The sequence below is a fragment of the Mus caroli genome, chromosome 17 (genome assembly GCF_900094665.2).
Source record: "Mus caroli chromosome 17, CAROLI_EIJ_v1.1, whole genome shotgun sequence".
Taxonomy (NCBI): Eukaryota; Metazoa; Chordata; class Mammalia; order Rodentia; family Muridae; genus Mus; species Mus caroli.
In genome coordinates, this window is record NC_034586.1 from 80,978,640 (window position 1) to 80,993,342 (window position 14,703).

At 42.6% G+C, this 14,703-nt stretch overlaps 1 protein-coding gene and 1 long non-coding RNA gene across 3 annotated transcripts in view; one reads left to right on the forward strand and one right to left on the reverse strand.

Moving 5' to 3' along the window:
- The window catches only part of LOC110312188, a 9,319-nt gene extending 3,633 nt beyond the window's left edge, over positions 1-5,686 (reverse strand). The window contains exon 1 of the long non-coding RNA XR_002380033.2: positions 5,625-5,686. This is a non-coding gene — a long non-coding RNA (uncharacterized LOC110312188). The remainder of the gene's footprint in view (positions 1-5,624) is intronic.
- Positions 1-14,703, forward strand: part of Camkmt (calmodulin-lysine N-methyltransferase) — a 365,021-nt gene that overhangs the window by 290,950 nt on the left and 59,368 nt on the right. For both annotated transcript variants that reach the window (XM_029471134.1, XM_021185739.2), the window contains 3 exons: positions 6,828-6,888; positions 8,737-8,791; positions 9,858-9,921. In XM_029471134.1, the coding sequence (XP_029326994.1) occupies positions 6,828-6,888; positions 8,737-8,791; positions 9,858-9,921 (180 nt within the window). The remainder of the gene's footprint in view (positions 1-6,827; positions 6,889-8,736; positions 8,792-9,857; positions 9,922-14,703) is intronic.

Genomic DNA, 14,703 nt, shown 5'->3' on the forward strand with positions numbered 1-14,703 from the left:
TTGAGTGCTTACTGAGTAACAGTAATGGCCAGCACAGGTTGAGTGCTTACTGAGTGACAGTAATGGCCAGCATGGGTTGAGTGCTTACTGAGTGACAGTAATGGCCAGCACAATTGAGTGCTTACTGAGTAACAGTAATGGCCAGCACAATTGAGTGCTTACTGAGTTCTCACTACACCCGTTTAATCCTCAGTCTGTATACAGAGTGGACAGTATCCTCCTATACAGAGAAGGAATCAAGGCAACAGAGGTGTAAGTGACCTGCTGAGGCCACAAAGCTAACATGTCATGGATGTTTTTCAAGTTCACATCCCTACCAGGTGAGCAGCTGCAATCATGGCTGCCATGTGTGTCCCCGTTGCTCAGCAGTGAGTGTCACCACTGGTTCCTTTTCTGGCACCTGCCCCCAACCTGACCATCAGACCCAAAGGCCAGAACCCCTGGGAATGTTCTGGGAAGAGTGTCTTCCCTTCTTTGCCTTTGGGCCAGGTTCCTTCTTTTCCTCATAGTCTGTACCTCAGTAATAGTCCAGTCAAGGTGCACGCAGTTCACGTCTCACTGCTTCTTAAACTTGAGCCCTACCTGCAAACCTATCTCACAATCCAAGAGCATTTAGTGTTGAAATCCTCTGGACAGCTCATTATTATCCATGTGTTCATTATTGACTCTTTTATATAGTTAAGTTGGCTCTCCCAAGGGCAGCTAAGTTTCAGCCCAGTGCCCTTGGCCTATCACCCAGTGGAAGGCTGCAGATCCTCTATGTAAAGAGTCACCTGGGGCCGCATTCTAACTCCATGGTAGAGTATTTGTCCAACTTGTCTCTTGGTGTTCCCCTCTGCGGGATAGTTCTCAATAGTATTAGCATTAAATACATTTTCATCTGCCTGGTCTTCTGGGCTACACAGACATTCCCTCCCACCCAGATCTGACTTGACCTCATGGGGTTGTTATTATTTAAAAGTGAGACTCTCGTTTTTTGTTTTTTTTTTTTTTAATTTATTTATTTAATGTAAGTACACTGTAGCTGTCTTCAGACACTCCAGAAGAGGGAGTCAGATCTCGTTACGGATGGTTGTGAGCCACCATGTGGTTGCTGGGATTTGAACTCCAGACCTTAGGAAGAGCAGTCGGGTGCTCTTACCCACTGAGCCATCTCACCAGCCCATAAAAGTGAGACTCTCGGTGAAAGTATCAAATAAATGCCCTCGACATCGTATAGAAACATTTCAAAGCAATAACAGCCATGACCCCAGCGACAGTGGCTTCTACCACCTATAAGGAATTTGGTGCGTGCCGACCTTATTTTAGATGTATTATATGCATACACATCTAGTCTTCTCAGCATCCTGTAAGCAACACTCATGGCCTGTATTTATCAAATAAGAGGCTCGAGGCGTTGCCCCAACCGGCTGGCTAAGGAAGCCCCGCCCCCACCCAGAGCTGCCGTGTTTTCCTTCCCTCGCAGCACTGCTCAGTGCCTGAAATTCTATTTATTGTCTCCGGCCTCTACTAAAGCTATTTAGGGAAAGGCTGTGCTTTAATTACTACAATACCCTGGCTTCTAAGGCAGACATGGCTGTTAATAACTGCGTGTCCCGTGAATGAATGAAGAGGCTTTAAAAGGTTAAGCACCTTGCCAAGGTCACAGGTCCATAAGAGCCGGGACTCAAAATGAACTCCATCTAAGTCCAGGAGGTGAGGCCTCTTTCTCTATTGTAGTCTTTACGGGGCGAAGGCCCCCGGATATAATCCAACGGAAACCTATCATTTTGCAGATGAGGATTCTGAAACTCAAAAAGGTGACATTACATAAGTCCCAGTATCTCTCTGTGTGGTGGTCCAGGCTTCCCCGGGCTGGTATTTAATGCATCATTATATCAGCCACCTCAGCTCATGGAAAAATGGGAAGAAATTCGCATATCCATCTGTCCATTGTCCACCATCTTGTTTATGACAGAGACCCTCGACACTCCTGAACCCCTGTCAATTAGTTCCTGGATCATGGTTAGTGGCGATGACTTGAGCTATCTTTGAGAAGCAGGCTGACAAGACCCACTAGGTCATTAGATATAGGGAGTGTTACGGCCTCAAAGGCAGTGTGGCAAGGGACACGAGGAGGTCCTTACCCAGTTTCGTCCTGCCTCCCTGTGCTCCTGGTCAGCCAGGAGTCTTTAGACTATCCAGGATTAACTTGTATGTCTTGTCTCACTCTCTCCCTTTCCTTCACGATGGAGCCCTACTCCTAGAACATCAAAACTTCCCTCTCTTCAGAACTTTATTTCCTGAGACTCTCCTTTGAAGGACCATTCTGTCCGTCCGTGTCCCCTCTGTCCATCCGTGTCCCTCTGTCCATCTGTGCCTCCTCTCCTTCCTTTCTTTACATTCCTTCCATCCACATACGTCCATAGCTTTACATCCCTACTGGAACCGCATGCATAGCACCATTGTCTGACTTCTTTATGAGTACCGTTCTAGTGGCATTTAAAAGGAACATTATTTAAAATCTAACATTATTTAAAATAAAGTAACAGGCATTTGCCCTGGCTATTGCTCTGCCCACCAGGAATAGATTAAGACCTAATAGCTACAGACATCATCATCACACGTTGATTTTAGGACACAGAGAAATGAAGCTGGAACCAGGATGGAATAGCTCTCCTAGTGCCACGGGGTGCCGCTATTCAGGCTGCTCAGGGAGGAATCATCGTGATTGTCTTACTTGGCTGTGGACCCTGCATGCTCCACTACTGACCGACAGAACAAGAAGCGCCCACGGGAGGAGATCTGAGACCTGCTCCTCAGGAGGGCATCTGTATCCTCTACCTTATCCTAGTCAAAAGCTCATGGCTGTGCAGATCAGAGGTCCTAGCAGGAAAGCAAAGACAGCTGTTGTTTTGCTAAGTGAACATGACATGCCCATCAAAGTAACTTTGAAATAAGTGTGCTCAGACCCTACATTAGCGCAGCCACTGGCTTTGGCCCGAAAAGCTCCTTTTTACAGTGGGCCGCAGTAACTGTGTAACTCATTAGTAGCCGATGTGTGCCGGCCACTTTGGAGGCTCAGCCTTGAATACTTTTATATCACTCCCTCTAAGGATCACCGCAGGACACTGCAGGGAGGTGTGTTGTGAGGTGTGTGGTCTTCAGAACGTGACATCATCATTGTACCGTTGATCTCACAGCAGCCGAGGTTATTGGCCAGAGACCTGTGCAAGACTGGGCCTATGGGCATCCTGCTGTGTGGGGAAGAGGGACCAAAGAGGCCTGCAGGGATCTATAGGCGATAATAGTAGCCAATGGGGAGGTGTTCACCCCACCCCAGTATCTCTATGGGGACTTCATGATGTGGAAGAGGAGAGAAACATCTTCTTCAGTGATGTAGCCACTAGTGGAAAGACCCCGGTCCTGGGAACGATCCCTCGCGCAGGGTCCTGTAAGCAACCGACTGCTAAAATAAAGGGGAAATAGAGGAAGGACTAGAAAGAGGATCGGCAACAGCAGAACGGGGACGAACAAGGGTAATAGAGTCAGTACAAACAGCAAACGTGCATGTGTGTGAAAATGCTCTAACGGAAACCCATTGTGAATATAATTAACGTACACAAACAAAATTAGTCACAAAATTAGATGTGATAAATCCACGTCTTGGACAGGCTTTGAAGAAACAAATATGTTTTAAAAAATGTTTATTACTGTGTGGATGGTCTATGGTGAGGAGCATGCACAGCTACCCACGTGTGGAGGTCCCAGGACAGTTCTGTGGAGTCGGTCCCCAACCCTCTCACCGTCACATGTGATCTAGGGCTTAAGTCATAAGAGCCAGCCCAGAGCAAACATTCTTACTGGGCATTAGTGGAGCATACAAATCCCACATGTGACAGTTACATATAGATCCAGTGTCCCTTATCCTAAAAGCCTGGGACCAGAGGCATTTTAATTTTGGGATCTTTTTAGATTGGGGATACATAATTTCTTGTAAATGGAGTCCAAGGGTAAACATGAAATTCAGTTGCTTCTTATATATTTTATACAAGCCCCCCTAAGTTGGTTTTATATAGTGCTGCAGTGCGGCTGTGTTTTGACTGACGTCACCTGAGAAGCACGCGACTACCTACCATCATGGGAACACTCAGAAAATGTCAGGTTCTGCAGTATTTTGGATTCTAGATTAGGGACACTCAACCTGTCCACCAGAATATGGACTATACTTAATTTTTAAAGGATTTGTTTATTTTTATTTCCTATGTATGAGTGTTTTATCTCTGCGTATGTATGTGCCGCATGTGTGTTCCGGGAGGCCAGAAGAGGTCGGTGCACACCCTAGAACTAGCGTTAAAGATGGTTGTAAGCCATCATGTGGGTGCTAGGAGTTGAACCCCAGTAATCTGCAAGGGCAGCAAGTGTTCTTAACTACTGAGCCATCTCTCCAGATCCTGCCCTTAATTTTTGACCAGATATCCCATCTCTAAGGATGGAAAAATGTGTTAGGAGAAGGTATGTTCTTCTACTCCTGCTGCTGTTTATAATCTTGTAATATTACAAACTTCAAACCTAACTTAACTATCTGCCAAGAGGACATGGGTTAACTGAATGTGGATGCACAGTAGAGTACCTAGGCAGTCCGTACAAATGACACATCTGGAGTGTAGGCTCCATGTTACAGACTCATTCTAGCCTTCTTGGATGGGGGGCAAAATCAAGTTGCTGAGTCCCTGCGTGACAAGATCCCAACTGAGTAAGATACCTTTATGACTAGAAAGGGTTTTTGGAATGATGTCTAAAACATTAACAGTGATTATATTGCTAATGGTAGAAATTTAGCCTTTTGATCTTTGTATTTAACTTAGTTTAAAAATCACTCTATAATTTCTGGAAAAAATATAAAACGAATTGAAAAGACTCTGCACTTTAGAAGTCACATCCACTCTTCACTGGGGCCTAAGTTTTAGTTAAATACCTTTCCCCTATCATTACTTTTTAAAAACCTCACAGCCACACGTACTCAGGGCATAAAGAAATTCATTCTTGTGGTAATTATATCTACTCGGTGAGAGCAGTGGCTTGGGTCTTCCTTCAGAGACTTTCATTATGTACTTCAGTCTTTATGAAGTTCTTTATGTGTGGAGGTGTACGAGGCCTTACGACTTTGGGGTCCTGACAAAGCAAAGGTAAAAACTGTTCTCCACCTGTCCCGACCCTTGGGATAAATCGCTGTGATCCACACGCATTCTCTCGTCTGCTCTTTACAAGAGGCCGACAGTAACAACCAGCTTTCCCTTTGTGCCTGTTCAGAACCGTCCCTAAGCACGCCGCATCTATTTCCCTCACCCGATCCTCACGGGGATCCCGGGAAGTTGACGGTGCAGTTATTATGGTGTGCAGATGAAAAGCTGACCCAGTAACCTATCCAAAGTCTCTCCACCAGCAAATGGCAGAACCGCGACCAGAGCCGGAACCGGACTGCTTTTGAGCAATCTGTAGTCTTAACGGCTACACTCACCCACCCCTTTTCCTCCCTCTAACTGTGTTACTAAACACCTCTTGTTGGTTCTCCTTGTCCCGTCTTCCCCTCCCAAGTTGTCCTTTCTTCTGAAAATGCTGGGAAGTTGGAGTAGTAAGTTTACCTGCCCGGGCTCTCCTGCGGCTGGTACTTTAGTGAAGCCACCTCTTCCTCCTCAAAGTAGGAGATCCGTCTAGGGAGAGAAAATTCAAGTCTTTTCAATGTGTTTAACTTTGCGGACGAGCTTCCTTAAACTCAAAAGGGAAGGCTGGGTGGAGAGGGGGCGGGACTTACTGACCGAGCGATGGTTGAGTCTGATCTCTAGGAGAAAACCATAATTTTAATGAGATTATTTGTTCTACTCATATCTAAGGTGATGTAGACTCATAGTAAAAATGTTGGGGCCCGGCAGTGGTAGTGCACGCCTTTAATCCCAGCACTCGGGAGGCAGAGGCAGGCAGATTTCTGAGTTCAAGGCCAGCCTGGTCTACAAAGTGAGTTCCAGGACAACCAGGGTTATACAGAGAAACCCTGTCTCGAAAAACCATTAAAAAAGAAAAAAAAATGTTGGGAAATGCAAAAAAGCATAGTGAAAAGGATTAAAAGCACACAGAACCACAGTAACTGAGTTCTAACATCTTTACCTAGAAGCAAGTCACATCCATTCTTGAACCTTAGGTCGTCTCAATAGATGGATAGGTGATGGTTTTAGGAAATGTCTGTCCATGAACTTTAGTATATAGGAATACTGTTTGATTTAAAGGCATGCCAAAGTTGGTGACATTAATGTTTCTTAATTTTATACTGCAGTTTGTTTTTTTTAATTAAAGAAATGAACTTAAGGATATTTTAAAGCATTAATATGGAAAGGTATAGATATAGGTATAGATAGAATGACCTCGGCAGTTTTATCTGCTCCTTAAAGTGATTTTATTTTATCTTGCCTAAAAGGATCTGCACATTCACATATAGCAAGCCTTCATTCAGCCTCTGTGTATAAATTATGTATAACCAGGATTAAGATCCATTTCACCTACCATCAACATTTAAGTTTTGATATCTGTAATGCTGGTTTTTAGTGGTTTGTTTTGTTTTGTTTTGTTGTGATTGAAGTTTGGCAAAGTTTATAGAGGCTGCTCGACTGAGAAAGGTCCTAACATTGGCCATTATAAAAACAACAGCCAAGAAAAGCCATGGTCTGGCACACGAAAGGGACCATGCTGTTAAGTGTGGTTGGATATGCAATGGCTTGTGCTGAGCCTTTGTTTTAGAAGCTACTCTGGAAGGAAACACTGTCTCACCCTGGTATCTCGTCTTGCATTTCTAGGCATCTGGCCATCCGAGGAGGTCCTGGCTCACTACTGCCTTAAGCACAGTCATATATTCAGGTAAGGGCCACAGGTAAAAGCTATCTGTTTAGCCCGTCCCCTGATATTGAGTTTGCCTATTGAAAATGGCTCATCCTACAGTCTCCAGACTGTAAATTGTTGAAAGGAAGAAAAAGAAAGAGTCCCGCATGAACACATTACGTGTTGCTTCTGAGGAGGCATCCACATGGCCCTTAGGCTAGCGTCACACAGCCAGCTCTTGCTGGCTGTCAAAGGCTCTTGATTTCCTCTCAGAGCATTTTATTTCACTTTGATTTGGGGGAAACAAAAGTGGAGGTACAATCAATCCTTGCTGATTGTGAAGGTCAAAAAATAAATAAAAAAGTCCCCACAATGCACATTCCATAAAACATATGCTACAGAAGTCACTAACGAATTAAAGAAATGCCTGACAGCTGTTAACTGAGGATGCTCTGGCTTTAAAGGTTTGGTTTTTTTTTTTTTGTTTTGTTTTTGTTTTTTGTTTTTTGTTTTTGTTTTTGTTTTTGTTTTTTTTGTGACCATGACAATATGTATAATATAAATTACTAAAGAAATCGATATTTTTAGCTGTTAATATGTGTTATGCATCAAATCATGGATAAGATTTAGGGGGGAAAAGGCCTTTTATTTTAAAATTCTGGAGACCTTTGGTACAAGCAGAAAGTAAGGGTTTGGGCTTTTTTTCATTTTAGTTATTATTTTATGAATATTCTATGTATATTTCAGTCCAATGTGTTTTATAACAAGCCGTTAGTGACCATGATGTGTTTAAACTCCATGTTCTTAAAAGAATAAGTTGATACTATGTAATATTTGAAGCTCTGTGGGTTGATATTTACCAACCAATCTGTGGTTACTTTGAATAACTAAATGTATATTAAAATAATTTCTAATATGAATGTCCTCTTTTGACACCCCCCCACACACACTTTAATTTTGCTTTTTCTCTCCATAAACTCCTCAAAGTTGGAGACTACACAGTGTTAAGAGTCCAAGAATGTCACATGTGCAGAGGGCAGGCCTGAGTCTGGCTGCACAACCGCCTGAAAGGCTGTGCCTAAGCTCCAGTCAGCAAGCAGTGAACCAGGGTGAGAATGTCACACAGGAGGGCTGACATTTAGACACAAAAGGGGAAAGTAGGTGAAGAACGACACATTGAGCCTTAACTCTGAGCCTGGTCCCACTCCTGGCTTGCCCAGGTTAGCCACATTATACCCCTGCATTGTTTAGTTTGCTGTGTTGTGCTGGGATCAGTTGTGATCTAAGTGTTAATTACTAAATGCTCGTGGCTAATTGTGCTTTATGCGAGTGGTTTGGCTTTCCAAAATATTTCAGCTTGTTTTAGAATTAAAAAACAAAAACAAAAACAAAAACAAAACAAAGCAAAAAAAACCCCTCAGGATTGCGTTTATTTGTGCCTTGTGTGTGACTCTAATATAAGTACATAGGCACTCGCGTATCTTCTTGGTTTACTTGTCTAACTGTTTTTGAAGGCATGAATGTGGATTAACAATGTTATCCTTTCCTAACAATTATCCTTCGCAACTCTAGCTAGTTTAGTCCTAAAAGACAGCGCCATTGACAAGGGAAAAAAAGGGAACCTTCTCAGAGTTTTCAGCTCAGCGGTGGTAATGTTGCAGCGAACACTAATGAGGGAACCCCCACTGGTCTGCCTGCTTTGTGACTTTTCTATTTCATAATTATTTTTAAAACGCAAAACGCCATGAGGTAGGCCAGTCGTGTCTCCACAACTCCCTGGCAGTGTCCTTCTGACTGCAGATGGCAATTTGTTCTTGTAACATATATATGGCTCTGACCATTCCCATCTAATTTGTATGGGTTCTACCATGTCTTTCTCTTTTTCAGGGACCTTGCTGTGTGTGAGCTAGGGGGTGGCATGACATGCTTGGCTGGGCTCATGGTAGGTCTTTTCTCAATTCCAATCCCATTCAGAGGGAAAACAAAAGGAAAAATGTTCCAGGGCCTCCAACTGCTGGGTCAGAGAACCGTCAACAGCATCAGCTGCGGTCAAGCTGCCGGGTCTTGAGAGACCTTCTAGATTGACTTACTTTCGGATCATATTGATTTTATGGTTGCCTCGATGAGCAGAAACATTTTACCTCAGTGTAGTCAATATCGCTTGTTGTGACATTCCAGGCCTCGCACAGTCTTTCTTTGCTATAGGGAAAGCATTTTTTTTTTCAGATTATAGTCCCATTTGCTAAGATACAGGACTAGCCCGGCGAATCACAGTTGGAGCACCATGAGATAGCTGCTAATGTTTTGCCTGCATTATTACATCAACAAACATGATCCAGAGCGCTCAGTAATTAGATTCTTTTGAATTAGATTGGCCATTCAGGAACGCCGTTCCCCATTCTCTGGGTTCTGAGTCATGTATTCAGGAGATATTATGTAGCAGCACAGTGCATTAGACAAGTTTTTATGTCTCTACAAATAAAAGCATATTGTTACACTGATTGGCATTTGACAAACCTGTCGCTCTTATACAATGTGTCGAGGTTACAGCCCAATGTGTGAGCATGTCAAAGCTCACAAAAAAATTACCCTCACAAAGCCATCTGCCTGCAATGCAAAGTTATATGAAGGGCATCAGGCAGCCAGACAGAAGCAAGCTGAAAGGCAGAGTGACAGCCTTGTATGATGGCTCTACTAGATAAACAGAAGCCCGCAAATGAAAGCCTCTCCGAGTACCATCATCCGCTGTCACAATGCAATTACCGAACAGAATGATAGCAAGATAGAGGCTCCCGCAAATGGAATGATAAAAGTATTGACTGATTTGATTGAATGATTAAAATAATGCAGACATAAAATGAAAAAAGATTGAAGATTGTTACAGAGAAATAGGGGAGGAAGCATGATACCGAAGACTTGTCACTGCCGTCCTCACTTCCACACAGACAACCGTGTTTGCTCATTGTTTGCCCTGCTCTCTCTTTTTTTTTTTTTCCCCTCCTTTCCAGGTTGCTATTTCTGCAGATGTCAAAGAAGTTCTGCTAACTGATGGGAATGAAAAGGCCATCAGAAGTATCCTTATTCAGATAGAAAGCCGGTTCATCGTGCTTGCCCCCCCCCCCCCGCCCCCAGGCTGAGTAGCAGTCGACATAAAGACAGACAGCGCGGGGTATTCAAAAAGAGCTCCTCACACACACACGATCAGTAATTAAGAAAAACAAGCAATATATGAATTCCCTGCGGATGACTGTGGGTGTCTTCCTTTTCATAGGGCTGCTAGACACTCCTCCCTGATGGGGTCTGGGTTTTGCATGCCTCTCTGGAGGCAATTCAGAATCTTCGTAATTTTGAAACATTCTCGCTCCTTTATTCTCATTAAGATCTTCCAGCACCAAGCAGATTAAAATCATTATTTACTTTACTTGATGTTGCTGGTAAATATTAACATCTAGCCTCTGTGCGTGTGATATCACACACGCCCGTCATATTGTGCCTATGCTAATTGCTAAGCAGTTGCCTATATCTCCCGCTGGAAACAGCTATCACCTCTTAGTCATCCCCTTTTATTTAGGATTAAAAGCTACCTCTCCTTTTTTTTTTTTTCTTTCTGCTATGCTATTACAGTTCAAACCCCATTATATTAGATTATGTTTTACTAATATGTACACAGAGTTCAGGAAATTGAACCGTACTTTAAGAAAGCAAGCATAAGTTATTGGCTACTGTAGCAGTCTAGCTGATTTGCTCAAAGGCAGTTAGCAGCAGTTAGAAATTGAGAGGAAACGTGGAAGATCTGTTTGCTTTGGATTTTTTTTTTTTTTTTGACATGATGAGGAAGACAGGACTCTTATTTGCATTTTTACTCCCTTCAAGGGCTTGAAGCAGCTTTGAATTTTGTAGCCTTTTATATAAAGCCTATTTTTCTATTTTTGATTTTTTTCCTGCTTCCTTCCTCCAATCTGTAAATCCCCCCCCCCTCCTTTGGAAAATAAACTTGACGGCAGCTCTGTCAGCTGCTCACACAGGAGGAAAGAGGAAGCAGAACTGTGGTGGCTAATACTGTGTGGCAGCTGTGAGCTCTGTAGAGCCCCACCCAGCTAATTGCCTGACAGCCCTTTAAAAAAAAAAAAAAAATCAGGAAGGAAAAACAGCCAATCACAACCTTGGCCTTTCACACCAGGGAAAGATCACAAAAGGTGCTTCCCTTTTTTTAAAACATCAGATTTTAATCATGATCTTGAGACTGTGGCGATTTCTAAATATTCCTGAGGACCACCACCGCCATCGCCGCTCCCTTCCATTCAGTCCTGTGTTCTGGTTCTTCTCTCTCAGTGACTGCGCTCCTCCTTGTCGGGGAGCACGGAGAGCAATGGGAAGCTCTCAGGTATGCCAGCTCAGACCTGCCTAGTGGTTTTTTGAGGGTAGGAAAACAGGAATATTGAACAAGAGAGAGAGAGAGATGTTTTGATTTTGGAAACTTTCAGATTGGGCCCAGTAGCCTTGAAGTCAGCAAGTGACTTTATTTAATACCCCCAGAAATCAATTAGAAGTTTTTATCATCAAACTGTGGGAAGCATCTGGAATCAGTATGTAAATTTAATTGTACTAAAATTATTGTTGAGCTAATCTACAGAGACTCCAAAGAAGGGAAGCAAGGCTAATGTCATTAATTATCATCGCACCTTGGCTTTAAACAGCAGAGGTGCCAGGCCAGCTCTTGAAATCAGAGAGGAAATCGCAGATTCTGCCATTCACTCTGCCGGCCTTTCAAAGAAATGATTGGTACAGCCCCCTCCCAAGAAAATGGATTTTTAACATTTGGTCCTCAGAGGCTCAGCCCTGAGAGAGCTTTATTGTGCTGGGTTTTACAATGGGTTTAATATAGCGGGGTGCCAAAGGGCAGGAGGGGAGAACCTTACAATGTAGATGAAGTAGGTCCTTTCAGGATGCAGACCCAAACTGGCCGTGCGTTTTATTTCATCTCTTAGGGACTTCCTGATAGGGTTCAGTTTTTATGCTGTTCTCCTTCCATGTTTGTGTGCCTTTTTTCTGTTGTAAGTAGATCTAATTTATTTTAATTAAGAGAAAAAAGCATGCAAAAGCCTTAAAATTGGCAATGTGGTTTCCTGCTTTTAATACTAATGTTGTTGTTGATTTGCAAACAGCTTACAACAGGCATGCTTTGTAATCTGTTTTGCTGAATGAATTAATATGAGTGAGTTCCCCTCCCCGTTTGTGTGCCCCCTCTCTGTAAGAATAAATTATTCGCCAAATCACACAGTGCAGATGCAGTGTATAGATCAAACAACTCATTCAGGAATCACTGTTTATGTCTTTCCTTTACAATTTTAGGAGGCTGAAATTATACAGCAATCGTAGGATATTATCCAAAAATTATTTTGTAAAAAGTAAAGGTGGGTGCCAGCAACAACAAGTGGGGAGAACCCTTGGCTGAAGCCAGCAAATCTCTAGGCAAAGCTGCTAATTATTCTTAATGGGCAAGATGAGCGCATTAAGAAACAAATGAACATACCAGAGAGATGATAAAAATCGGCCTGGCAGACAGTCACTCATCAGCTGAGTGTTAGCCTGTGTATTTGTCTCATCATTTTAAAATTGTCTTGTTGCTCTTGGCTTCTGAATGGAATGAACCCAGCTAGTCTTATTTACTGATCTCTTTAAGTTTTCATAATTCTGATTTTTATCTTTTACTTTTCTTTTTTTTTTTAAAGAAATATAGCATGTTTTGTTATTTCGTTTTCAGCTTGACTTTTTTTTTTAAGTATAAAGATTTATTGGGGTTGTGGAAACATGAGGGAGAGAAGAAGACAGACAGGCAGATAGAGAAAGATTAAGACAGAGAGTGAGCTTGACTTATTTTTAATGTGTGGGGCAATGAGGAGATAAGGTCTGGACCTGTATATTACAAAAGCATGTTAGCCAATTGTGCGGCTGTTTATCTTTCTAAGATGCGCCATGAGTTAGTTACCTATGTAACTCCGAATCTTGACCCTTAAAAAGCTGCTGATCTGAGATTTAATGCAAAGAGATGTTTAAAAAGAAATTAAGAATTGAGGTAAAGCGAATTTTATATCTCGAATATTTTCTCAGACTCATGAGTAGGCTTCCTTAAGTTTCTCCTTGGTCCTTAAGGGGCCTCACTGGCTTTAACCCAGAGCTTTCTATCCTAAGAACCATCTTTCCCTAAAGACAGCATTTCACCTGCGCCCACAGGAATTCAGAGGATGCGTTGAAAATGGAATCATCTGGTTTATCCAGTTCTCAATTTGGTTTTAATTATTATTTTTTATCTTGTAATATGGACTTTGTGCCCGTGTGCCTATCTGTGTTCCATGTGCATACTTGGTAGCTACAGAGGCCAGAAGAGGGCATCAGATTCCCTGGAACTGGAGTTACAGGTGGTTATGAGCCACTTTGTGGGTGCTGGGAATCTAAGCAGCCAGTGCTCTTAACCACCAAGCATCTATCTATCTATCTATCTATCTATCTATCTATCTATCTATCTATCTATCTATCTATCTACACACACATATATATGTGTATATCTATCTATATATGTGTGTATGTATATATACATATATGTATATACATATCTGTGTATATGTACATATATAGGTATATATGTGTATACACACACACACACACACACACACGTGCCCTTCGTTATTTCCCTTTTAGTGTAGTAAGAAAGAAATCCCTAAATACTCACATGTCGTAACTACTCAGTAAGATGTAGCTGACGAAATGTAGCAATGATAAAAGACTAAGGGAGAGAGTGGTAGGCTGAATTCTGATCCCTGCAAAGCCCCCTCCAAACCAGGATGAGTAAAAGTAGTCTGGGCAACTTGCCTATGATCTTAGCACTTGGGAGGTGGAGGAAGGAGGATTGGGAGTTCCAGGCCAGCCTGAGTTACGTGAAACCCTATCTCAAAGCAAAGGTGAACAGGAGAGAGGGCAGATAGGAGGGACAGACAAGTAAAACACCTGCAGGTGAGCAGCCCAGATGGCTGCGGCCACTGACTGACCCACTGCAGACACCCTGCCTTGCCCCATCTCTGTAGTGATCTCTGCAGAGTGTTGCATAAAGGCCAGGCTGCGGCATTGCCAACAGACCTGGTGGCACCTGGGTGTCATTTCCTCCATCTGTTGGAGTAAGGAACAGATTTAAGAGTAGAGTAAAATCCAGACACGCCTTTAACCCCAGCCTTGACTCACCAAGGAGGCAGAGTCAAGCACATTCACCACCAGCCTGATCTACAGAGTGAGTTCCAGGACTGCTCGAGCTACACAGAGAAGCCCTGTCTCGAACAGGAAACTATTAGATATATATATAGATAGATAGATATATAGATAGATAGATAGATAGATAGATAGATAGATAGATAGATAGATGATAGATAGATAGAATATAACCTTAAATCAGAACAAAAAACTGCTGCTTTTGAGCATGTAAAAAGTCATTTAGAGATCAGAATTAATAGGATTTATGTTATAATCTAAGTGTTCTTCCCTCGCTTTTAATCCCCCCCCCCAATGAAACTGAAGATGACATAAACCAAAATAGCAATGCCCCATGAGTCACAGTGCTATTATGTCTTACATATTACCAAAGAACAATCCTGGGCAGCAGAGCTGTCTCAGCAGGGCAGAGTATATACCCTGCTTCCCCAGGATACACTTCTCCTGGCTCCAGCAGGAGTGATCCAGCTCCTCTGATCTTTGCAGGGTCTGTACACGTATTCAAAACCCACACGCAGACCAGACACGCATGCATAGTTTAAAATAAAATCAATCTTTTTTTTTCTTTTCTTTTCTTTTCTTTTCTTTTCTTTT